The sequence below is a fragment of the Lampris incognitus genome, chromosome 9, assembly GCF_029633865.1.
Source record: "Lampris incognitus isolate fLamInc1 chromosome 9, fLamInc1.hap2, whole genome shotgun sequence".
NCBI classification, from domain to species: Eukaryota; Metazoa; Chordata; class Actinopteri; order Lampriformes; family Lampridae; genus Lampris; species Lampris incognitus.
Genome location: NC_079219.1, coordinates 308,938 through 335,414, shown reverse-complemented (window position 1 = coordinate 335,414; position 26,477 = coordinate 308,938). Strand labels below are relative to the sequence as shown.

At 42.0% G+C, this 26,477-nt stretch overlaps 1 protein-coding gene across 1 annotated transcript in view; it reads right to left on the bottom strand.

The window, feature by feature from the left end:
- Positions 1-21,776, bottom strand: part of LOC130117802 (general transcription factor II-I repeat domain-containing protein 2-like) — a 104,170-nt gene extending 82,394 nt beyond the window's left edge. The window contains exon 1 of the mRNA XM_056286037.1: positions 21,437-21,776. Coding sequence (XP_056142012.1) covers positions 21,437-21,776 — 340 coding nt within the window. The remainder of the gene's footprint in view (positions 1-21,436) is intronic.
- Between the last annotated feature and the right edge of the window lie 4,701 nt (positions 21,777-26,477).

The following is a 26,477-nucleotide window of genomic DNA, read 5'->3' as shown; positions in this document are numbered from 1 at the left end:
CAATATGCTTTCTGCCGTTCAAGGGATCATCATTATAGCTTGTTTGGGGATCTCACACCTCTTTGTATTTTCTCCTGCATTATCTATTCCAAATAAATCTATTATGCATTTTACTGTCTCACAGGCACCCTTCTCATTAGTATACACATTCTTCCTTCAGATCTTAGCCAGTCAGCTGTTCCTGTTTCTATTGTGATTGTCACAACTGGATTTACCAGTAATGCCGCAGTCATATTTGTGCTTTGTAACCAACTTCTGTTTTTGCAAGGAAATACTTCTTCAGTTAAGTCCCGTCAATGAGCCACACCCTGTTGTTATTATCTCTTCTAACACTGGTCCTGTTCTATGGGGCTTCCACAGATAATTTAATAATGCATTCCACGCAAATCTTGGCCACTCTTGTTCAAACTGAGCTATTCCTCTAAGTGTAGTAAGATTTTGCAATAGTGACCACTTGTTTTCATCGCTCAGAATCCTAATTGATCCGTCCACATTGGAATAGTACTGTTCTTTCTAACACCTAAATCCTTTTATTTTTATCAGCAATTCTTTTCTATTATCTCTTTCAATCAATCATTTAGCCATCCATTTACCTATATCTGTTTTTATTTTTATTCCTCCATTTTACTTGCACTAATCTCCATATTATTGCGCAGATCAAAATCACAAAAATGATTGCCCAAAGACTCCAAAGAATTTTTATTCCTAATATTGACTGTTCTTTTATTTTTACTTTCTCCTCTCCTTTTATCATTTCTTTTCTACTAGTCTGTTATCTATCAGGGGCCTGACTCAGGTCCGACAGTCTTGTGGAGAGGTTTTTTTTATTTTTTATAGAGGTTATGCATCAGCTCCATCCTGGAGCTTCTGTGGGTCACACAGGCTTATCGGGCTAGCTCGGTATGGTGGCAAATTTTGTGATAAAAAGAAAATAGTCAGTCTTGTCTCTCTGAGTAAGTTTAATTCACAGAGAATTGCAGGTACATGGTCTCAGTCTCGCCAAGGACAGAAAGAGCCCAGAGCATTAGATACATGATTTTTTAGAGGATGAGACAACAACTTGCATATCAGGATGAAATGTGGTTTTCTGCTGACACCAGACAAAGGGAGCAGCCCCCCCCCCCCCAATCTGCAGGTGCAAGCTACTTCCCCTTCTGCCATAGGAAGGCCAGGTACCAGCTATCTTTGCTGGGGGAGAGTACTTCTAGACTAAGGTCAACATGGAGAAAGCAGCCACTGTCTCACCACCAAGGACGTGCCGACAGCAGCGGAAGGGTCAGTTGTAGGCAAAACACAAGTTGTATGCAAAAACATGTGAGTAGAACGTGATGTCTAACTAGAAACAAGTGGCTCTGTTTGTCTCAGTACCAAGGTTACAGCAGAAACTGTATAAGCTTGTATTTTTCAATTGCACTCAGATAACCTTATTACTAGGGATGTCCTAATCTGATCTCAAGGATCGGGATCGGGGCCAATCCAGGCATGTTTTAAGAGATCGAATTGGATCGGACTGAGCAGAAAATAAGTCCGATCATTTGTTTTGTTTTGTGACACCTCCGCTCAGTCTACTGTCACGCAGCTGTTGTAAACAGGGAGCACAATTTGCAGCATGACCAGGATGCAGCTAAAATGTCTGAAGTGTGGCGTTATTTTAAAATAGAAACTGAAAATAGCCCAACAGCCACTTGCAATGCAAGCATTTTGCTGGGCAGTTTTTGTAGAGCTGCGTACAATACCACTAACTTGATTAGACACCTAAAAAAAACCGAAACGGAATTTAACGAGTTCACTCAGCTAACCAAGATGAAAGCAGCACTGAAGCAACTCACACTCGAGGTAGGGTACTTTTAAAAAGAGAGAGACATTTCCTCCCGGCAGCGGCAAGGCCAAAAAGATAACTGAAAAAGTAGCTGAACTCATCACTTTGGATGACCAGCCCATCGATGTGGTAGAGGACACTGGTTTTCAGTGTCTTTTGGAGCTGTTGGAGCCATGTTATGTCCTACCCCCCTGACACTACATGTCATGCACTCATTTTGAGTGTTCTAGTTTTAGTACAATGCTGCAGTAAGGAATTGAGTGTTGTGACTGAATGTCAAAGTTAAGCTACCATTTTGAAGTGGAATTGTAACTGTTTGCACTAAGTGGAATAAGCTATATATTTTAGTTTGTTTACAATTGCTTGGTTATTTAGTTAAAGAACAAGTTAAAACCAATGCAGCACTACAAGTGGACTTGTGATAAAAAGCATATTTATACTGTTTATTTTGAAAAAAATAATAACCCATTAAGGAACAGCTTGGATGCAGGCATTTTCTTTCTTAATGCATTGCAGAGCTATTCAATTGTCAAGCATATACATTCGATTGGTTATTCTAGGAAAATGTATCGGCAGATAGCATGATCGGAATGATCGGAATTGGATCGGGGCCCAAAAAACTTGATCAAGACGTCCCTACTTATTACCTTTCCTCTGTTGTTGCCAACCTTCAGAAGGGTCATCCACAGGTGCTCTCCCCTATTGGGTATCTTGGGTCACACGTCCCTCAGTGAGAGTCAACCTGGAGTGTGGCTCAGCCCTTCTGTTGGTTTTAACAAGGCTGCAGACCAATCTGGGGCTCGCCCAGGCTTTTATCCACAAGCTTATTATCCTTCAGGCTGGAGGATTTAGATACTGTATCCAGATGTATTATTACACCCTGATACTATACTCTATCCATCCCTGTTTACCTAAACAGGCACCTAAGTCCCCTGAGCTAGGTCTTGGTGGACACTGTGTCAAACATTTCTTACTGTTTCTTGATACTGTACCATGCCCTGAGACACTGTATTTTGCAAACAATACTGTATATCCCTATATACTGTTAAACAAAATACTGTACTGTGCCTCGTCCTTATCCTTGTAAGATAGATGCTTCACTGTCTCCTGGAGGAAGTCTTAGAGTACTTATTCACTTTACAAATGTTAACTGCCCATGCAAAAGGACCCTTTGTGTCTTTAATTTGTTCGTTGAATTTGGTAAGTTTTTTTAGAAGCAGCTCTTACAGTCGCAGGTAATGGGCATCTCAGCAATCTCTTTACAGAAATATTTATAATAAAACAAAATGTTGCTTACCTTTTAGTGACTACTTTTCTGTGCAGAGTTCAGAGCCAAGCCCATCCTGCATCAAGGCCATTTGCGTTTTCCAATCCTGTTCGCGACGCCAAGTTTTCTCTGTGGTGGCCAGTGATACAGAGAAATGACCAAGTAATCACCGAAGCGAGGATCCTTCAAATAAGACTTTTATTGAAGCGTCAACAAAACCTGAGTTGGTCTGCAGAGCAACTGAAGTACAAAAGTTTTACCCTTTTTATACCATTATGTTCAGATCCATTCATAGGTTTCCCTCCACCCCTTGCCACTCCTTGCACTTGTTGATCAGAACATATTGGTGGAGCAGGCACCTCTCTAGCTATGCAAGGATATCTTCAATCTCTCTATCTATGCAATGATGTATACTTGCGGTGTGGGAAGATGGCAGTACGGACTCGTGTTTGTGGCGGCCTCACTCAGTGCCTATTAAGTGTCTTTGTCCACGTCTAAGTTTGGGTCATCGTGTGAAGTTTTTATTTTGATAATCGATTTCGTTTGGCTGGGTGAGCTGGTACTAGATTGGCTGAGAGAACTTGGTCTGCTGTGTCCTGTGGGCCTGAGGAGGGAACGCTGAGGGTGGTCTGATGGGATACGGAAGCGGGGCAGGCTAAGCTAACTGCTAGTCCACAGCCCTGCTCAAGAGAAAACACCAAGGCAGTCTGACGGCGGCCTCGCCTGGCATAGACTGTGCAGTGTTTTTGTCTGCACCTGTGTTTGTGTTGTCGTGAGGAGTGCGGGGGAGGTGTGTCGAAGGTGTCTGGCTGGAGAGCTGGCATTGGATCGGTTGGGGGAGCCTGGTCTGCTGCTTCTGATATGCCCAGGGACCACGGTGAGCTGCGCCTGAGGGGAAAACACTGAGGGCGGTCTGACGGGATGCGGAAGCGGGGTAGGCTGGGCTAACTGCTAGCCCATGCAGACCGCCAGTACCGCCAGTCATCTTGGCTGGCGTTCGTTCTCTGGACGGCGGAGTTTTTGAACTATGTTGTACTAGGTGGACTGTGTTCTCCTCTCTTTCTTTTGTTTTTTCTTTTTGTGCTTTGTTCTCTCTGTTTTTTGTGTTTTTGGTGGTGTTGTTTTGGAGGTTGTTTTTGTGTTGCACTGCTGTGGGCTGGGGGTAACGGAATTTCGTTTCTTTTATGTAGGTAGTACATAATATGTAATGACGAATAAATTGTTCCTGATGTCTTCAATCTCTATGAAAGGATGTCTTCAATCTCTATCTCTGCAAGGATGTCTTCAGTCTCTCCATCTATGTAATGATGTCTTCAATCTCTCTATGCAAGGATGTCTTCAATCTCTATCTATGCAAGGATGTGTTCAATCTCTATCTATGCAAGGATGTCTTCAATCTCTATCTATCCAAGGATGTCTTCAGTCTCTATCTATGCAAGGATGTCTTCAATCTCTATCTATGCAAGGATGTCTTCAATTTCTGTCTATGCAATGATGTCTTCAATCTCTATCTCTTCAAGGATGTTTTCAATCTCAATCTATCCACAGATGTCTTCAGTCTCTCTATCTAGCCACGGATGTCTTCAGTCTCTCTATCTATGCAATGATATCTTCAATCTCTATCTATGCAAGGATGTCTTCAATCTCTATCTATCCAAGGATGTGTTCAATCTCTATCTATGCAAGGATGTCTTCAGTCTCTCTATCTAGCCAAGGATGTCTTCATTCTCTCTATCTATGCAAGGATGTCTTCAGTTTCTATCTATGCAAGGATGTCTTCAGTCTCTATATCTATGCAAGGATGTCTTCAATCTCTCTATGCAAGGATGTGTTCAATCTCTCTCGATGCAAGAATGTGTTCAATCTCTATCTATGCAAGGATCTCTTCAATCTCTATCTATCCAAGGATGTATTCAATCTCTATCTATGCAAGGATGTCTTCAATCTCTATCTCTACAAGGATGTCTTCAGTCTCTATATCTATGCAAGCATGTCTTCAATCTCTCTATGCAAGGATGTGTTCAATCTCTCTATGCAAGGATGTGTTCAATCTCTCTCGATGCAAGGATGTGTTCAATCTCTATCTATCCAAGGATGTCTTCAATCTCTATCTATCCAAGGATGTCTTCAGTCTCTCTATCTAGCCAAGGATGTATCCAGTCTCTGTCTTTGCAAGGATGTCTTCAATCTCTATCTCTTCAAGAATGTTTTCAATCTCAATCCATGCAAGGATGTCTTCAATATTTATCTATGCAAGGATGTCTTCAATTGCTCGCTATGCAAGGATGTCTTCAATCTCTATCTATGCAAGGATGTCTTCAATCTCTATGAAAGGATGTTTTCAATCTCTGTCTATGCAAGGATGTCTTCAATCTCTAACTATCCAAGGATGTCTTCAATCTCTATCTATGCAAGGATGTGTTCAATCTCTCTGTCTATCCAAGGATGTCTTCAGTCTCTCTATCTATGCAGCGATGTCTTCAATCTCTGTCTATCCAAAGATGTCTTAAGTCTGTCTATCCAAGGATGTCTTCAATCTCTATCTATGCAAGGATGTCTTCAATCTCTATCTATGCAAGGATGTCTTCAATTTCTCGCTATGCAATGATGTCTTCAATCTCTATCTATGCAAGGATGTCTTCAATCTCTATCTATGCAAGGATGTCTTCAATCTCTATCTATGCAAGGATGTCTTCAATTTCTCGCTATGCAAGTATGTCTTCAATCTCTATCTATGCAGGGATGTCTTCAATCTCTATCTATCCAAGGATGTCTTCAGTCTCTATCTATCCAAGGATGTCTTCAGTCTCTCTATCTAGCCAAGGATGTCTTCAGTCTTTCTATCTATGCAAGGATGTCTTCAATCTCTATCTATGCAGGGATGTCTTCAATCTCTATCTATCCAAGGATGTCTTCAATCTCTATCTATCCAAGGATGTCTTCAGTCTCTCTATCTAGCCAAGGATGTATCCAGTCTCTGTCTTTGCAAGGATGTCTTCAATCTCTATCTCTTCAAGAATGTTTTCAATCTCAATCCATGCAAGGATGTCTTCAATATTTATCTATGCAAGGATGTCTTCAATTGCTCGCTATGCAAGGATGTCTTCAATCTCTATCTATGCAAGGATGTCTTCAATCTCTATGAAAGGATGTTTTCAATCTCTGTCTATGCAAGGATGTCTTCAATCTCCAACCATCCAAGGATGTCTTCAATCTCTATCTATGCAAGGATGTGTTCAATCTCTCTGTCTATCCAAGGATGTCTTCAGTCTCTCTATCTATGCAGCGATGTCTTCAATCTCTGCCTATCCAAGGATGTCTTAAGTCTGTCTATCCAAGGATGTCTTCAATCTCTATCTATGCAAGGATGTCTTCAATCTCTATCTATGCAAGGATGTCTTCAATTTCTCGCTATGCAAGTATGTCTTGAGTCTGTCTATCCAAGGATGTCTTCAATCTCTATCTATGCAAGGATGTCTTCAATCTCTATCTATGCAAGGACGTCTTCAATTTCTCGCTATGCAAGTATGTCTTCAATCTCTATATATGCAGGGATGTCTTCAGTCTCTATCTATGCAAGGATGTCTTCAATCTCTCTATGCAAGGATGTGTTCAATCTCTCTCGATGCAAGAATGTGTTCAATCTCTATCTATGCAAGGATGTCTTCAATCTCTATCTATCCAAGGATGTATTCAATCTCTATCTATGCAAGGATGTCTTCAATCTCTATCTCTACAAGGATGTCTTCAGTCTCTATATCTATGCAAGCATGTCTTCAATCTCTCTATGCAAGGATGTGTTCAATCTATCTCGATGCAAGGATGTGTTCAATCTCTATCTATGCAAGGATGTCTTCAATCTCTATCTATGCAAGGATGTCTTCAATCTCTATCTATCCAAGGATGTATTCAATCTCTATCTAGCCAAGGATGTCTTCAGTCTCTCTATCTATGCAAGGATGTCTTCAGTTTCTATCTATGCAAGGATGTCTTCAGTCTCTATATCTATGCAAGGATGTCTTCAATCTCTCTATGCAAGGATGTGTTCAATCTCTCTCGATGCAAGGATGTGTTCAATCTCTATCTATGCAAGGATGTCTTCAATCTCTATCTATCCAAGGATGTATTCAATCTCTATCTAGCCAAGGATGTCTTCAGTCTCTCTATCTATGCAAGGATGTCTTCAGTTTCTATCTATGCAAGGATGTCCTCAGTCTCTCTATCTATGCAAGGATGTCTTCAATCTCTCTATGCAAGGATGTGTTCAATCTCTCTCGATGCAAGGATGTGTTCAATCTCTATCTATGCAAGGATGTCTTCAATCTCTATCTATCCAAGGATGTATTCAATCTCTATCTATGCAAGGATGTCTTCAATCTCTATATCTACAAGGATGTCTTCAATTGCTCGCTATGCAAAGATGTCTTCAATCTGTATCTATGCAAGGATGTCTTCAATTTCTGTCTATGCAATGATGTCTTCAATCTCTATCTCTTCAAGGATGTTTTCAATCTCAATCTATCCAAGGATGTCTTCAGTCTCTCTATCTAGCCACGGATGTCTTCAGTCTCTCTATCTATGCAAGGATGTCTTCAATCTCTATCTATGCAAGGATGTCTTCAGTCTCTCTATCTAGCCAAGGATGTCTTCAGTCTCTCTATCTATGCAAGGATGTCTTCAATCTCTATCTATGCAAGGATGTCTTCAGTTTCTATCTATGCAAGGATGTCTTCAGTCTCTATCTATGCAAGGATGTCTTCAATCTATATCTGTGCAAGGATGTCTTTAAATCTCTATCTATGCAAGGATGTCTTAAATCTCTATCTATCCAAGGATGTCTTCAATCTCTATCTATGCAAGGATGTGTTCAATCTCTCTGTCCATCCAAGGATGTCTTCAGTCTCTCTATCTATGCAGCGATGTCTTCAATCTCTGTCTATCCAAAGATGTCTTAAGTCTGTCTATCCAAGGATGTCTTCAATCTCTATCTATGCAAGGATGTCTTCAATCTCTGTCTATGCAAGGATGTCTTCAATTTCTCGCTATGCAAGTATGTGTTGAGTCTGTCTATCCAAGGATGTCTTCAATCTCTATCTATGCAAGGATGTCTTCAATCTCTATCTATGCAAGGATGTCTTCAATTTCTCGCTATGCAAGTATGTCTTCAATCTCTATCTATGCAAGGATGTCTTCAATTTCTCGCTATGCAAGTATGTCTTGAGTCTCTGTCTATGCAAGGATGTCTTCAATCTCTATCTTTGCAAGGATATTTTCAATCTCTATCTATGCAAGGATGTCTTCAATCTCTATGAAAGGATGTTTTCAATCTCTGTCTATGCAAGGATGTCTTCAATCTCTAACTATCCAAGGATGTCTTCAATCTCTATCTATGCAAGGATGTGTTCAATCTCTCTGTCTATCCAAGGATGTCTTCAGTCTCTCTATCTATGCAGCGATGTCTTCAATCTCTGTCTATCCAAGGATGTCTTGAGTCTGTCTATCCAAGGATGTCTTCAATCTCTATCTATGCAAGGATGTCTTCAATCTCTATCTATGCAAGGATGTCTTCAATTTCTCGCTATGCAAGTATGTCTTGAGTCTGTCTATCCAAGGATGTCTTCAATCTCTATCTATGCAAGGATGTCTTCAATCTCTATCTATGCAAGGATGTCTTCAATTTCTCGCTATGCAAGTATGTCTTCAATCTTTATCTATGCAGGGATGTCTTCAATCTCTATCTATCCAACGATGTCTTCAATCTCTATCTATCCAAGGAAGTCTTCAATCTCTATCTATCCAAGGATGTCTTCAGTCTCTATCTATCCAAGGATGTCTTCAGTCTCTCTATCTAGCCAAGGATGTCTTCAGTCTTTCTATCTATGCAAGGATGTCTTCAATCTCTATCTATGCAGGGATGTCTTCAATCTCTATCTATCCAAGGATGTCTTCAATCTCTATCTATCCAAGGATGTCTTCAGTCTCTCTATCTAGCCAATGATGTATCCAGTCTCTGTCTTTGCAAGGATGTCTTCAATCTCTATCTCTTCAAGAATGTTTTCAATCTCAATCCATGCAAGGATGTCTTCAATATTTATCTATGCAAGGATGTCTTCAGTTGCTCGCTATGCAAGGATGTCTTCAATCTCTATCTATGCAAGGATGTCTTCAATCTCTATGAAAGGATGTTTTCAATCTCTGTCTGTGCAAGGATGTCTTCAATCTCTAACTATCCAAGGATGTCTTCAATCTCTATCTATGCAAGGATGTGTTCAATCTCTGTCTATCCAAGGATGTCTTAAGTCTGTCTATCCAAGGATGTCTTCAATCTCTATCTATGCAAGGATGTCTTCAATCTCTATCTATGCAAGGATGTCTTCAATTTCTCGCTATGCAAGTATGTCTTGAGTCTGTCTATCCAAGGATGTCTTCAATCTCTATCTATGCAAGGATATCTTCAATCTCTATCTATGCAAGGATGTCTTCAATTTCTCGCTATGCAAGTATGTCTTCAATCTCTATCTATGCAGGGATGTCTTCAGTCTCTATATCTATGCAAGGATGTCTTCAATCTCTCTATGCAAGGATGTGTTCAATCTCTCTCGATGCAAGAATGTGTTCAATCTCTATCTATGCAAGGATGTCTTCAATCTCTATCTATCCAAGGATGTGTTCGATCTCTATCTATGCAAGGATGTCTTCAATCTCTATCTATCCAAGGATGTATTCAATCTCTATCTATGCAAGGATGTCTTCAATCTCTATCTCTACAAGGATGTCTTCAGTCTCTATATCTATGCAAGCATGTCTTCAATCTCTCTATGCAAGGATGTGTTCAATCTCTCTCGATGCAAGGATGTCTTCAATCTCTATCTATCCAAGGATGTATTCAATCTCTATCTAGCCAAGGATGTCTTCAGTCTCTCTATCTATGCAAGGATGTCTTCAGTTTCTATCTATGCAAGGATGTCTTCAGTCTCTATATCTATGCAAGGATGTCTTCAATCTCTCTATGCAAGGATGTGTTCAATCTCTCTCGATGCAAGGATATATTCAATCTCTATCTATGCAAGGATGTCTTCAATCTCTATCTATCCAAGGATGTATTCAATCTCTATCTATGCAAGGATGTCTTCAATCTCCATCTATGCAAGGATGTCTTCAATTGCTCGCTATGCAAGGATGTGTTCAATCTCTCTCTATGCAAGGATGTCTTCAGTCTCTCTATCTAGCCAAGGATGTCTTCAGTCTCTCTATCTATGCAAGGATGTCTTCAGTTTCTATCTATGCAAGGATGTCTTCAGTGTCTATATCAATGCAAGGATGTCTTCAATCTCTCTATGCAAGGATGTGTTCAATCTCTCTCGACGCAAGGATGTGTTCAATCTCTATCTATGCAAGGATGTCTTCAATCTCTATCTATCCAAGGATGTATTCAATCTCTATCTAGCCAAGGATGTCTTCAGTCTCTCTATCTATGCAAGGATGACTTCAGTTTCTATCTATGCAAGGATGTCTTCAGTCTCTCTATCTATGCAAGGATGTCTTCAATCTCTCTATGCAAGGATGTGTTCAATCTCTCTCGATGCAAGGATGTGTTCAATCTCTATCTATGCAAGGATGTCTTCAATCTCTATCTATCCAAGGATGTGTTCAATCTCTATCTATGCAAGGATGTCTTCAATCTCTATCTCTACAAGGATGTCTTCAATTGCTCGCTATGCAAAGATGTCTTCAATCTGTATCTATGCAAGGATGTCTTCAATTTCTGTCTATGCAATGATGTCTTCAATCTCTATCTCTTCAAGGATGTTTTCAATCTCAATCTATCCAAGGATGTCTTCAGTCTCTCTATCTAGCCACGGATGTCTTCAGTCTCTCTATCTATGCAAGGATGTCTTCAATCTCTATCTATGCAAGGATGTCTTCAGTCTCTCTATCTAGCCAAGGATGTCTTCAGTCTATCTATGCAAGGATGTCTTCAATCTCTATCTATGCAAGGATGTCTTCAGTTTCTATCTATGCAAGGATGTCTTCAGTCTCTATCTATGCAAGGATGTCTTCAATCTATATCTGTGCAAGGATGTCTTTAAATCTCTATCTATGCAAGGATGTCTTAAATCTCTATCTATCCAAGGATGTGTTCAATCTCTATCTATTCAATGATGTCTTCAGTCTCTCTATCTAGGCAGGGATGTCTTCAGTCTCTCTATCCAGCTAAGGATGTCTTCAGTCTCTGTCTATGCAAGGATGTCTTCAATCTCTATCTTTGCAAGGATATTTTCAATCTCTATCTCTGCAAGGATGTCTTCAATCTCTATGAAAGGATGTTTTCAATCTCTGTCTATGCAAGGATGTCTTCAATCTCTAACTATCCAAGGATGTCTTCAATCTCTATCTATGCAAGGATGTGTTCAATCTCTCTGTCTATCCAAGGATGTCTTCAGTCTCTCTATCTATGCAGCTATGTCTTCAATCTCTGTCTATCCAAGGATGTCTTGAGTCTGTCTATCCAAGGATGTCTTCAATCTCTATCTATGCAAGGATGTCTTCAATCTCTATCTATGCAAGGATGTCTTCAATTTCTCGCTATGCAAGTATGTCTTGAGTCTGTCTATCCAAGGATGTCTTCAATCTCTATCTATGCAAGGATGTCTTCAATCTCTATCTATGCAAGGATGTCTTCAATTTCTCGCTATGCAAGTATGTCTTCAATCTCTATCTATGCAGGGATGTATTCAATCTCTATCTATCCAACGATGTCTTCAATCTCTATCTATCCAAGGAAGTCTTCAATCTCTATCTATCCAAGGATGTCTTCAGTCTCTATCTATCCAAGGATGTCTTCAGTCTCTCTATCTAGCCAAGGATGTCTTCAGTCTTTCTATCTATGCAAGGATGTCTTCAATCTCTATCTATGCAGGGATGTCTTCAATCTCTATCTATCCAAGGATGTCTTCAATCTCTAACCATCCAAGGATGTCTTCAATCTCTATCTATGCAAGGATGTGTTCAATCTCTCTGTCTATCCAAGGATGTCTTCAGTCTCTCTATCTATGCAGCGATGTCTTCAATCTCTGTCTATCCAAGGATGTCTTAAGTCTGTCTATCCAAGGATGTCTTCAATCTCTATCTATGCAAGGATGTCTTCAATCTCTATCTATGCAAGGATGTCTTCAATTTCTCGCTATGCAAGTATGTCTTGAGTCTGTCTATCCAAGGATGTCTTCAATCTCTATCTATGCAAGGATGTCTTCAATCTCTATCTATGCAAGGATGTCTTCAAATTCTCGCTATGCAAGTATGTCTTCAATCTCTATCTATGCAGGGATGTCTTCAGTCTCTATATCTATGCAAGGATGTCTTCAATCTCTCTATGCAAGGATGTGTTCAATCTCTCTCGATGCAAGAATGTGTTCAATCTCTATCTATGCAAGGATGTCTTCAATCTCTATCTATCCAAGGATGTATTCAATCTCTATCTATGCAAGGATGTCTTCAATCTCTATCTCTACAAGGATGTCTTCAGTCTCTATATCTATGCAAGCATGTCTTCAATCTCTCTATGCAAGGATGTGTTCAATCTCTCTCGATGCAAGGATGTGTTTAATCTCTATCTATGCAAGGATGTCTTCAATCTCTATCTATGCAAGGATGTCTTCAATCTCTATCTATCCAAGGATGTATTCAATCTCTATCTAGCCAAGGATGTCTTCAGTCTCTCTATCTATGCAAGGATGTCTTCAGTTTCTATCTATGCAAGGATGTCTTCAGTCTCTATATCTATGCAAGGATGTCTTCAATCTCTCTATGCAAGGATGTGTTCAATCTCTCTCGATGCAAGGATGTGTTCAATCTCTATCTATGCAAGGATGTCTTCAATCTCTATCTATCCAAGGATGTATTCAATCTCTATCTAGCCAAGGATGTCTTCAGTCTCTCTATCTATGCAAGGATGTCTTCAGTTTCTATCTATGCAAGGATGTCTTCAGTCTATCTATGCAAGGATGTCTTCAATCTCTCTATGCAAGGATGTGTTCAATCTCTCTCGATGCAAGGATGTCTTCAATCTCTATCTATCCAAGGATGTATTCAATCTCTATCTATGCAGGGATGTCTTCAATCTCTATCTCTACAAGGATGTCTTCAATTGCTCGCTATGCAAAGATGTCTTCAATCTGTATCTATGCAAGGATGTTTTCAATTTCTGTCTATGCAATGATGTCTTCAATCTCTATCTCTTCAAGGATGTTTTCAATCTCAATCTATCCAAGGATGTCTTCAGTCTCTCTATCTAGCCACGGATGTCTTCAGTCTCTCTATCTATGCAAGGATGTCTTCAATCTCTATCTATGCAAGGATGTCTGCAGTCTCTCTATCTAGCCAAGGATGTCTTCAGTCTCTCTATCTATGCAAGGATGTCTTTAATCTCTATCTATGCAAGGATGTCTTCAGTTTCTATCTATGCAAGGATGTCTTCAGTCTCTATCTATGCAAGGATGTCTTCAATCTCTATCTGTGCAAGGATGTCTTTAAATCTCTATCTATGCAAGGATGTCTTAAATCTCTATCTATCCAAGGATGTCTTCAATCTCTATCTATGCAAGGATGTGTTCAATCTCTCTGTCTATCCAAGGATGTCTTCAGTCTCTCTATCTCTGCAGCGATGTCTTCAATCTCTGTCTATCCAAAGATGTCTTAAGTCTGTCTATCCAAGGATGTCTTCAATCTCTATCTATGCAAGGATGTCTTCAATCTCTATCTATGCAAGGATGTCTTCAATTTCTCGCTATGCAAGTATGTCTTGAGTCTGTCTATCCAAGGATGTCTTCAATCTCTATCTATGCAAGGATGTCTTCAATCTCTATCTATGCAAGGATGTCTTCAATTTCTCGCTATGCAAGTATGTCTTCAATCTCTATCTATGCAGGGATGTCTTCAATCTCTATCTATCCAAGGATGTCTTCAATCTCTATCTATCCAAGGATGTCTTCAGTCTCTGTCTATGCAAGGATGTCTTCAATCTCTATCTTTGCAAGGATATTTTCAATCTCTATCTATGCAAGGATGTCTTCAATCTCTATGAAAGGATGTTTTCAATCTCTGTCTATGCAAGGATGTCTTCAATCTCTAACTATCCAAGGATGTCTTCAATCTCTATCTATGCAAGGATGTGTTCAATCTCTCTGTCTATCCAAGGATGTCTTCAGTCTCTCTATCTATGCAGCGATGTCTTCAATCTCTGTCTATCCAAGGATGTCTTGAGTCTGTCTATCCAAGGATGTCTTCAATCTCTATCTATGCAAGGATGTCTTCAATCTCTATCTATGCAAGGATGTCTTCAATTTCTCGCTATGCAAGTATGTCTTGAGTCTGTCTATCCAAGGATGTCTTCAGTCTCTCTATCTAGCCAAAGATGTCTTCAGTCTTTCTATCTATGCAAGGATGTCTTCAATCTCTATCTATGCAGGGATGTCTTCAATCTCTATCTATCCAAGGATGTCTTCAATCTCTATCTATCCAAGGATGTCTTCAGTCTCTCTATCTAGCCAATGATGTATCCAGTCTCTGTCTTTGCAAGGATGTCTTCAATCTCTATCTCTTCAAGAATGTTTTCAATCTCAATCCATGCAAGGATGTCTTCAATATTTATCTATGCAAGGATGTCTTCAGTTGCTCACTATGCAAGGATGTCTTCAATCTCTATCTATGCAAGGATGTCTTCAATCTCTATGAAAGGATGTTTTCAATCTCTGTCTATGCAAGGATGTCTTCAATCTCTAACTATCCAAGGGTGTCTTCAATCTCTATCTATGCAAGGATGTGTTCAATCTCTCTGTCTATCCAAGGATGTCTTCAGTCTCTCTATCTATGCAGCGATGTCTTCAATCTCTGTCTATCCAAGGATGTCTTAAGTCTGTCTATCCAAGGATGTCTTCAATCTCTATCTATGCAAGGATGTCTTCAATCTCTAACTATCCAAGGATGTCTTCAATCTCTATCTATGCAAGGATGTGTTCAATCTCTCTGTCTATCCAAGGATGTCTTCAGTCTCTCTATGCAGCGATGTCTTCAATCTCTGTCTATCCAAGGATGTCTTAAGTCTGTCTATCCAAGGATGTCTTCAATCTCTATCTATGCAAGGATGTCTTCAATCTCTATCTATGCAAGGATGTCTTCAATTTCTCGCTATGCAAGTATGTCTTGAGTCTGTCTATCCAAGGATGTCTTCAATCTCTATCTATGCAAGGATGTCTTCAATCTCTATCTATGCAAGGATGTCTTCAATTTCTCGCTAGGCAAGTATGTCTTCAATCTCTATCTATGCAGGGATGTCTTCAGTCTCTATATCTATGCAAGGATGTCTTCAATCTCTCTATGCAAGGATGTGTTCAATCTCTCGATGCAAGAATGTGTTCAATCTCTATCTATGCAAGGATGTCTTCAATCTCTATCTATCCAAGGATGTATTCAATCTCTATCTATGCAAGGATGTCTTCAATCTCTATCTCTACAAGGATGTCTTCAGTCTCTATATCTATGCAAGCATGTCTTCAATCTCTCTATGCAAGGATGTGTTCAATCTCTCTCGATGCAAGGATGTGTTCAATCTCTATCTATGCAAGGATGTCTTCAATCTCTATCTATGCAAGGATGTCTTCAATCTCTATCCAAGGATGTATTCAATCTCTATCTAGCCAAGGATGTCTTCAGTCTCTCTATCTATGCAAGGATGTCTTCAGTTTCTATCTATGCAAGGATGTCTTCAGTCTCTATATCTATGCAAGGATGTCTTCAAGCTCTCTATGCAAGGATGTGTTCAATCTCTCTCGATGCAAGGATGTGTTCAATCTCTATCTATGCAAGGATGTCTTCAATCTCTATCTATCCAAGGATGTATTCAATCTCTATCTATGCAAGGATGTCTTCAATCTCTATCTATGCAAGGATGTCTTCAATTGCTCGCTATGCAAGGATGTGTTCAATCTCTCTCTATGCAAGGATGTCTTCAGTCTCTCTATCTAGGCAAGGATGTCTTCAGTCTCTCTATCTATGCAAGGATGTCTTCAGTTTCTATCTATGCAAGGATGTCTTCAGTCTCTATATCTATGCAAGGATGTCTTCAATCTCTCTATGCAAGGATGTGTTCAATCTCTCTCGATGCAAGGATGTGTTCAATCTCTATCTATGCAAGGATGTCTTCAATCTCTATCTATCCAAGGATGTATTCAATCTCTATCTAGCCAAGGATGTCTTCAGTCTCTCTATCTATGCAAGGATGTCTTCAGTTTCTATCTATGCAAGGATGTCTTAAGTCTCTCTATCTATGCAAGGATGTCTTCAATCTCTCTATGCAAGGATGTGTTCAATCTCTCTCGATGCAAGGATGTGTTCAATCTCTATCTATGCAAGGATGTCTTCAATCTCTATCTATCCAAGGATGTATTCAATCTCTATCTATGCAAGGATGTCTTCAATCTCTATCTATGCAAGGATGTCTTCAATTGCTCGCGATGCAAGGATGTGTTCAATCTCTCTCTATGCAAGGATGTCTTCAGTCTCTCTATCTAGGCAAGGATGTCTTCAGTCTCTCTATCTATGCAAGGATGTCTTCAGTTTCTATCTATGCAAGGATGTCTTCAGTCTCTATATCTATGCAAGGATGTCTTCAATCTCTCTATGCAAGGATGTGTTCAATCTCTCTCGATGCAAGGATGTGTTCAATCTCTATCTATGCAAGGATGTCTTCAATCTCTGTCTATCCAAGGATGTATTCAATCTCTATCTATGCAAGGATGTCTTCAATCTCTATCTCTACAAGGATGTCTTCAATTACTCGCTATGCAAAGATGTCTTCAATCTGTATCTATGCAAGGATGTCTTCAATTTCTGTCTATGCAATGATGTCTTCAATCTCTATCTCTTCAAGGATGTTTTCAATCTCAATCTATCCAAGGATGTCTTCAGTCTCTCTATTTAGCCACGGATGTCTTCAGTCTCTCTATCTATGCAAGGATGTCTTCAATCTCTATCTATGCAAGGATGTCTTCAGTTTCTATCTATGCAAGGATGTCTTCAGTCTCTATCTATGCAAGGATGTCTTCAATCTATATCTGTGCAAGGATGTCTTTAAATCTCTATCTATGCAAGGATGTCTTAAATCTCTATCTATCCAAGGATGTCTTCAATCTCTATCTATTCAATGATGTCTTCAGTCTCTCTATCTAGGCAGGGATGTCTTCAGTCTCTCTATCCAGCTAAGGATGTCTTCAGTCTCTGTCTATGCAAGGATGTCTTCAATCTCTATCTTTGCAAGGATATTTTCAATCTCTATCTATGCAAGGATGTCTTCAATCTCTATGAAAGGATGTTTTCAATCTCTGTCTATGCAAGGATGTCTTCAATCTCTCACTATCCAAGGATGTCTTCAATCTCTATCTATGCAAGGATGTGTTCAATCTCTCTGTCTATCCAAGGATGTCTTCAGTCTCTCTATCTATGCAGCGATGTCTTCAATCTCTGTCTATCCAAGGATGTCTTGAGTCTGTCTATCCAAGGATGTCTTCAATCTCTATCTATGCAAGGATGTCTTCAATCTCTATCTATGCAAGGATGTCTTCAATTTCTCGCTATGCAAGTATGCCTTGAGTCTGTCTATCCAAGGATGTCTTCAATCTCTATCTATGCAAAGATGTCTTCAATCTCTATCTATGCAAGGATGTCTTCAATTTCTCGCTATGCAAGTATGTCTTCAATCTCTATCTATGCAGGGATGTCTTCAATCTCTATCTATCCAACGATGTCTTCAATCTCTATCTATCCAAGGAAGTCTTCAATCTCTATCTATCCAAGGATGTCTTCAGTCTCTATCTATCCAAGGATGTCTTCAGTCTCTCTATCTAGCCAAGGATGTCTTCAGTCTTTCTATCTATGCAAGGATGTCTTCAATCTCTATCTATGCAGGGATGTCTTCAATCTCTATCTATCCAAGGATGTCTTCAATCTCTATCTATCCAAGGATGTCTTCAGTCTCTCTATCTAGCCAAGGATGTATCCAGTCTCTGTCTTTGCAAGGATGTCTTCAATCTCTATCTCTTCAAGAATGTTTTCAATCTCAATCCATGCAAGGATGTCTTCAATATTTATCTATGCAAGGATGTCTTCAATTGCTCGCTATGCAAGGATGTCTTCAATCTCTATCTATGCAAGGATGTCTTCAATCTCTATGAAAGGATGTTTTCAATCTCTGTCTATGCAAGGATGTCTTCAATCTCTAACTATCCAAGGATGTCTTCAATCTCTCTCTATGCAAGGATGTGTTCAATCTCTCTGTCTATCCAAGGATGTCTCCAGTCTCTCTATCTATGCAGCGATGTCTTCAATCTCTGTCTATCCAAGGATGTCTTAAGTCTGTCTATCCAAGGATGTCTTCAATCTCTATCTATGCAAGGATGTCTTCAATCTCTATCTATGCAAGGATGTCTTAAATTTCTCGCTATGCAAGTATGTCTTGAGTCTGTCTATCCAAGGATGTCTTCAATCTCTATCTATGCAAGGATGTCTTCAATCTCTATCTATGCAAGGATGTCTTCAATTTCTCACTATGCAAGTATGTCTTCAATCTCTATCTATGCAGGGATGTCTTCAATCTCTATCTCTTCAAGAATGTTTTCAATCTCTCTGTCTATCCAAAGATGTCTTCAGTCTCTATTTAAGCAAGGATGTCTTCAATCTCTATCTATCCCATGATGTCTTCAGTCTCTCTATCTAGGCAGGGATGTCTTCAGTCTCTCTATCTAGGCAGGGATGTCTTCAGTCGCTATCTATCCAAGGATTTCTTCAGTCTCTCTATCCAGCCAAGGCTGTCTTCAGTCTCTCTATGTATGCAAGGATATTTTCAATCTCTATCTATGCAATGATGTCTTCAATCTCTGTCTATGCAAGGATGTTTTCAATCTCTCTATCTATGCAAGGATGTCATCAATCTCTAACTATCCAAGGATGTCTTCAATATCTATCTATGCAAGGATGTGTTCCATCTGTCTGTCTTTCCATGGATGTCTTCAGTCTCTCTATCTATGCAGCAATGTCTTCAATCTCTGTCTATCCAAAGATGTCTTCAGTCTCTCTATCTATGCAAGGATGTCTTCAATCTCTATCTATCCATTTATGTCTTCAGTCTCTATCTAGGCAAGGATTAATTCAATCTCTGTCTATCCAAGGAGGTCTTCAATCTCTGTCTGTGCAAGGATGTCTTCAGTCTCTCTATCCAGCCAAGGATGTCTTCAGTCTCTCTATCTATTCAATGATGTCTTCAATCTCTATCTATGCAAGGATGTCTTCAATCTCTATCTTTGCAAGGATGTGTTCAATTTCTCTGTCTATCCAAGGATGTCTTCAGTTTCTCTATCTATGCAGCGATTTCTTCAGTCTCTCTTTCTATCCAAGGATGTCTTTAGTCTTTCTATCTATCCAAGGATGTCTTCAGTCTCTCTGTCTATCCAAGGATGTCTTCAGTCTCTCTGTCTGTCAAATATGTCTTCAATCTCTGTCTATCCTAAGATGTCTTCAGTCTCTATCTATCCAAAGATGTCTTTAATCATCTGTCTATGCAAGGATGTCTTCAATCTCTATCTATCCAAGGATGTCTTCAGTCTCTCTTTCTCTGTCCAAAAATGTCTTCAATCTCTCTATCTATGCAATGATGTCTTTAGGCTCTCTATCTAGCCAAGGATGTCTTCAATCTCTGTCTATGCAAGGATGTCTTCAATCTCTATCTATCCATTGATGTCTTCAGTCTCTCTATCTATCCAAGGATGTCTTCAATCTCTGTCTATGCAAGGATGTCTTCAATCTCTCTATCTATCCAAGGATGTCTTCAATCTCTGTCTATGCAAGGATGTCTTCAATCTCTGTCTGTGCAAGGATGTCTTCAGTCTATCTCTCCAAGGATGTCTTCAATCTCTGTGTCTAGCCAAGGATGTTTTCAGTCTCTCTATCTATCCAAGGATGTCTTCAATCTCTCTGTCTGTCAAATATGTCTTCAATCTCTGTCTATCCTAAGATGTCTTCAGTCTCTATCTATCCAAAGATGTCTTTAATCTCTCTGTCTATGCAAGGATGTCTTCAATCTCTATCTATCCAAGGATGTCTTCAGTCTCTCTATCTATCCAAGGATGTCTTCAGTCTCTCTGTCTATGCAAGGATGTCTTCAATCATCCCCCTTTGACATTCTAATGGGCGATTTGATATTTTAATGGTTACACTGACATTTTGGAATCTCTCTTATCCTGCCTTTGGGCATAAACAAGTTCATTTTCTCATAACTTTTTGTCTTTGCTATATAACCTTTTGCTTTTTGCTATAATTGCTTAGTTATAAGACATTGTCACTCAAGTGTTATGTAATGACATATATACATATGTGCTTTTATATTTAAAAATGTACCATACTCTCACAACTCTCAGTAAGTACAATGACATCATCAATCTTCTAGCGGACAAAGGCAGATGCACTGTTGTATTAAACCAGACAGACTATCATGAGAAAGTTATGATGTTTCTTAGCAACATGAATACTTATGAGCCCTCAATCAAGATCCAGGCAGTGGTCACAAGAAAAAAGTGATAGTCTGAAGCAGTTAGAACAGGACAATGCTATTGACAGAATGTTGTACCACAGATTATACCCAGGGGGCGCTACACATAGTCTGTATGGGTTACCTAAGATACATAAACAGGATGTGCCACTACGGCCTATTGTTTGTATGATTAACTCGGTGACCTGTAACATCTCTAAGTTTCTGGCATCTCTTCTTAACCCATTGGTAGGCAGTAAAGAACATCACATCAGAACACTGTGTATGTTGTGGATAAGGTGAGGGACATCATTATGGGAGGGATGAAACAATGGTCTCTTCTCATGTTACGTCTCTCTTCACGTGCATTCCTGTTGATGAAGCAGTGGAGGTAGTTTGTATGAAATTATAAAGCGACCCCACCCTTAGCAATAGGACCGCCCTACATCTTAATCTTCAATTCGTAATTGTGCAACCGGTAAACAAGTTACACATCATCAATAACATTAATTTCCGGATTTTAAATTGGATAGCTTTCACACCAAATGTGAACCGCACTGGAGTTCAGCTGAACTGCACCCCAGATCCAGTTTTCTGGAGGACTTGAGTACGGTCCCTCGGTGCACATTCAAGTTTGGGAAGAAAAAGAAGAAGATATACATCATTAATTCCCATGGGGAAATTCATCCTCTGCATTTAACCTGTCCTAGTCATGTAGCTAGGAGCAGTAGGCAGCCACCGTGTAGCGCCCAGGGACCCACTCCAGTTCTTCTACCGACTTCCACCACAAAGTGCTTGTTCCTGGTCTCCAGGACACGGAATGGCCCATCATAGGGAGGATGCAGGGGTCTATGGTGGGTATCATGGCGAATGAAAACATATTCTGCTGACTGCCGACTTGCGGGGATGTGAGACTGTGGGAGGCCGTGTTGGGAAGTGGGGAGCAGTGCGAAAGCTCCGGTGTTATACAGGAAGGTGGTCCGTTGATGGGCTGCAGGCCAGGGAGCCATGATGTTGGGGATAAAATCCCTTGGGACCCTCAGCGGCTGTCCGTAAACCAGTTCAGTGGATGAGGACTGGAGGTCCTCTTTAGGGGCAGTCCTGATGCCCAGCATGACCCATGGGAGCTTGTCGACCCAGCTGCTATCCTTGAGGCTGGCTCGAACAGCAGCCTTCATAGAGCGATGAAACCGCTTGCGCAACCCATTGGCCTGCGGGTGGTGCGGTGGAGCTTCACCCCTGTGCTATCTGCGACTGTGTTCCAGAGCTCAGACGCAAACTGTGATCCCTGGTCCAAGGAGAGGTCAGATGGGGTGCCGAACCACGTGATCCAGTTCCTGATGAATGCCCGGGCTACATTGGTGAATATTGTGGATGACAGTGGGACAGCTTCTGGCCATCGAGTGGTGCTGTCCACCATGGTGAGGAGGTAAGTAAAACCAAGGGAGGGGGGCAGGGGGGGCTCTATTGACGATCAGCCCATGCTGGCTGAGCTGCTCGAAAAGAGTCTGGAGGTAGGCCAGATGTTCCGCTTTGGAGGTGCTGGCGACAAGGATGTCGTCTAGACAGACGAAAACGAAAGGTAGGTCCTGTAACACTGAATCCATGAGGTGCTGGAATGTCTGCACGCCGTTCTTGAGGCCGAACAGCATGTGCAGGAACTTGAACAGTCCAAATGGGGTGATCACCGCCATTTTGGGGACATCCAGCAGGTGGATGGGCACCTGATAGTATCCACGGAGGAGGTCCACTTTGGAAAAGATGACTTTTCCAGCCAGGTGGGCAGAAAAATCTTGGATGGGTGGGACTGGGTAGCGGTTCGGTGTAGTCATATTGTTGGAGTCAGTGGTAATCACTGCACGGACACCACCCACCACCAGGCTTCGGGACGATGTGGCGGGGTGAAGCCCACAGGCTGTTGGAATGGCGAATGATGCTGAGACACTCCATATTCTCGAACGCCTCCCTGGCGGCGGTGATCTTGGCAGGGTCGAGGCGTCGAGCCCGAGCATAGACTGGTGGGCCAGTGGTGGCGATGTGATGCTCCACTCCGTGCTTGATGGTGGAATATGAGAAGGTAGGCTGAGTGAGGACCAGGAACTCGGTGAGAAGCCGGAGAAAATTGTCTGTGGCGGAGAGCATGCTAGACAGTCTGATGGAGTCCGCTTCACTGAGAGTACACACTATGAACTGAAAGGGGCAGTGTTGATCAAGCGGCGGTTTTTGACATCCATCAGCAGCCCATAGGCGCATAGGAAATCCGCGCTGATGAGGGGAATGGCCACTTTTGCTGTGACAAAGTCTCAACCAAACCGCTGTCCTCCGAAACACAGCTCCATGTACCTAGTGTCATAAGTCCGGATGGGGCTGCCATTAGCAGCTTCCATGGGGGGCCATATCCATAGGACAGGGTGTCTACTCTCGATGCGGGCAGGACGCTCCTCTGCATGCCAGTGTCGCACAGGAGCCGCCGTCCAGAAATGGTGTCTTTGATGAAGCGCAGCCTGCCATTTCGGCTGACGCACATGGCCATTACTGAGTGCCGGCCCTGGCATTTCCCGCCATGCTGAAACTTCATGGAGATTGGTACCACTTGGCCTTGGGTCCAAACTTTACGTGGTAAAAACACAGGCCATGGTCCTACCGCCGTTGAGGAGCTGCTGCTGTGGTGGCGACTGTTGTGTCTCCAGGCAGTGGTGAAAATGTTTTGGCAGGAAAAAACGCGGCGGCGCAGTGCTGTTGGCCAGCCAGGAAAAATGTATCAGCCTCCTCGGCCAGAGCATGACAGGTCGTGATGGTGGTGTTGGCTAAAGCAGCCCGTACCCGAGAAGGCAGCTGTCACAGAAACAGTTGGATGAAGAGGAAGTTGGGCTGAGCTCTCCCAGGAGATCCAGCATCATGTCCATAAGTTCAGATGGCTTACTGTCACCGAGACCTTGTAGAGAGAAGAGCCGGCTGGCCCGCTCAGCATCAGACAGTTCAAAAAGTTTTCAACAACTGAGCCTTGAGTGTCTCATATTTATCCTGCTGCGGAGGATTTGTGAGGAGGCTCACCACTCTGGTTGCTGTTGAACTACCGAGAGCCGACACCACATAATAGTATTTCGTGGTGATTTCCCACAATCCGAACTGCGCTTCTGTCTGGGCGAACCAAGCTGAGGCGGATGACTCCCAGAACTCTGGCCACTTGAAAGAAACTGCGTTAGTTGTCATGTTCGTTAAGAGTTGTCTCTGGAAACGTCCAGCAGACAAACATCGGGGTCACCATGGTAGAAATTGCAGGAAAGCAGAGACGGACAATTTCTCTCATTGACTACACGAACCTGTGTGTCTTCTATTTATTTATTTTTTTCCACAAAACCAACAGCCCGAGCAACATGACGCTCCCTCAACTAATCATTGTCGTAGCTCACCCTGTCAACCCGGAAACAGTTTCTTAAAGCGACCAGAACCTGTTATGGTGAATTATGTCCATAAAGTCCACTACAATGTAAGGCTTACATTTCTAGAGGCCATTTTGCTATTTTCAGTGTTGCTTGCTAATTGTAGCATGAAAACATGTTAATTTAACTGTTAGCAGTCAATAGACAGTATTTCAGTCAATTGTTACCAGACGTTGGAAAATAAAAATTAGGTTAAATTCAAATAGTATAAGCAGCATTCAAAATATCATGTATACAATATAAATGATAATTTATCAGAAATACATCTTGACATTTGACTCCTATTTTCCTTTCTGTCTGTACATCTGTCTGTTTTTCTGGATGGCTGTCTGTCCAGTTCTCCCTGTGTCATCCCCCAGCAGTGGAGAAGACTTCTCCATAAGCAAGGTAACTACCCTTTAACTTTGGTAACTATTCAGTAACTACTCTGCAACCATGGTAACTACCCTGTAAATGCTACTGAAGGTTATGTATGTAACCCTATGTCATTGCACAGTTGCCAAAAAATCATTTCACTGTTTATGGTACTTGTTCATGAAGTATGTGACAAATAAACATTTGAATCTTAAATCTTGATCACATGTTGCTAAGGAGATAGCTGTTTGTAAGAGAATATAGAGGCAAGATAAGTGAGGTGTGTGTGGCAAACACTATAAATCAATTAATTCCACTTCCGGTGTGGGAAGATGGCTGCGTGAATTCACGTTTGTAGTGGCCTCACCCAGTGCTGGTGTGGGAGGATGGCGGTGTGAATTCCCCGGCCTCACCCAGTACCGTCCATGCAGTGTCTTTGTCCACGTCTGCGTCTAAGCTTTGTCTTCATTTAATGGCTGGGAGAGCTGGCGCTGGATCGGCTGGGAGAGCGGGGCAGGCTAAGCTAACTGCTAGCCCATGTAGACCGGCAGTTCTGATAACACCAAGGGCGGTCTGGCGGCGGCCTTACCTGGCGTTGACTGGTGTTTTTGATGCCATCGTGAGGAGTGCGGGGTCGTGTGTCGAGGGTGTCTGACTGGGAGAGCTCGGTCTGCTTCGTCCGGTGGGCCCGGGGACCACGGCCCCTGCCTGGAGCTGCACCCAAGGAGGAAACATCAAGGGCGGTCTAACAGGATGCTAAAGTGAGGCGGGCTAAGCTAACTGCTAGCCCATGCAGACCGGCGGTTCTGACAGTCTTCCTGGCTGGTGTTCATTCGCTTGGACAGTGATTTTTTTGTTTAGTTTGGCTGTATGTGTTAGTTTGTGTATGTGTGTTCTTGTAGTTTTTGGATGTGTTTTTGTCTTTGTGTTACTGCTGTGGGCTGGGGGAAATGGCATTTCATTTAATTTCTTGTACACAAGTACATGAAGTGAAATGACAAAGTGTTCCTGATTCCTGCATTCACCAACAAGTTTTTATTTACTGGGCTCTCTTATTTAGAAGAGACTACTTGTGTTTTTTTTTCCCTTGGATTCCCCCCCCCCTCTTTCTCCCCAATTGTATTTGGCCAATTACCCCACTCTTCCGAGCCGACCCGGTCACTGCTCCACCCCCTCTGCCGATCCGGGGAGGGTTGCAGACTACCACATGCCTCCTCTGATACATGTGGAGTCACCAGCCGCTTCTTCCACAGTGAGGAGTTTCACCAGAAGGACGTGGCACGTGGGAGGATCATGCTATTCCCCCCAGTTCAGGCACCCCAGCTGACCAGAGTAGGCACGAGTGCAGCAACCAGGACACATACTCACATCCGGCTTCCCATCCGCAGACATGGCCAAATGTTTCTGTAGGGATGCCCGATATAAGGCCTCTCTTTGACTCCTTGTTCAAACCAGTGTTCTTCCCTGTCAAGAATATGCACATCCTCATCCACTGGCCTGTAGCTGGTGTAGACCGCGGAGTCCTGGCCTGACACGTTAGCTTCTCTGTGTTGTTCCATCCTCATGGCCAGTGTCTGTTTAGCTTCCCTAATGTTCAAGTCATGGCAATTCTCCCAGCAGTTAACAGCGTATGGCATTCCACGTCCTGAGGACCCATCTGCAATGCCGGAAGTTGGCACGCCCCGGTCCCCACCTTTGTATGCTGCCCGGCCTGCATTGCATCCTACCCCAGTGCTCATCTCCGTGTGTGGTGGGTGTACGGGGTGGTGGCTCTTTGTTGTTTTTGCGGGCTGGGCCCTACCGGGCCCCATGGGCCAAGGCCCAGCCACCAGACGCTCACCGGCAAGCTCCCTTCTCAGGTCTTCCTCCAGGAGGGGGCTCCGGTTTCCCTTTTCCAGGTGAGATGCTGTAGCTCTGCTGGTGTTCTTTCACTGGGTTTCTTGGGAATGGCTCTTAGTCTGGCCCCTCCCCTGGGACCAATTTGCCTTCTGAGACCCTACCAGGAGCATTTGACTCTGA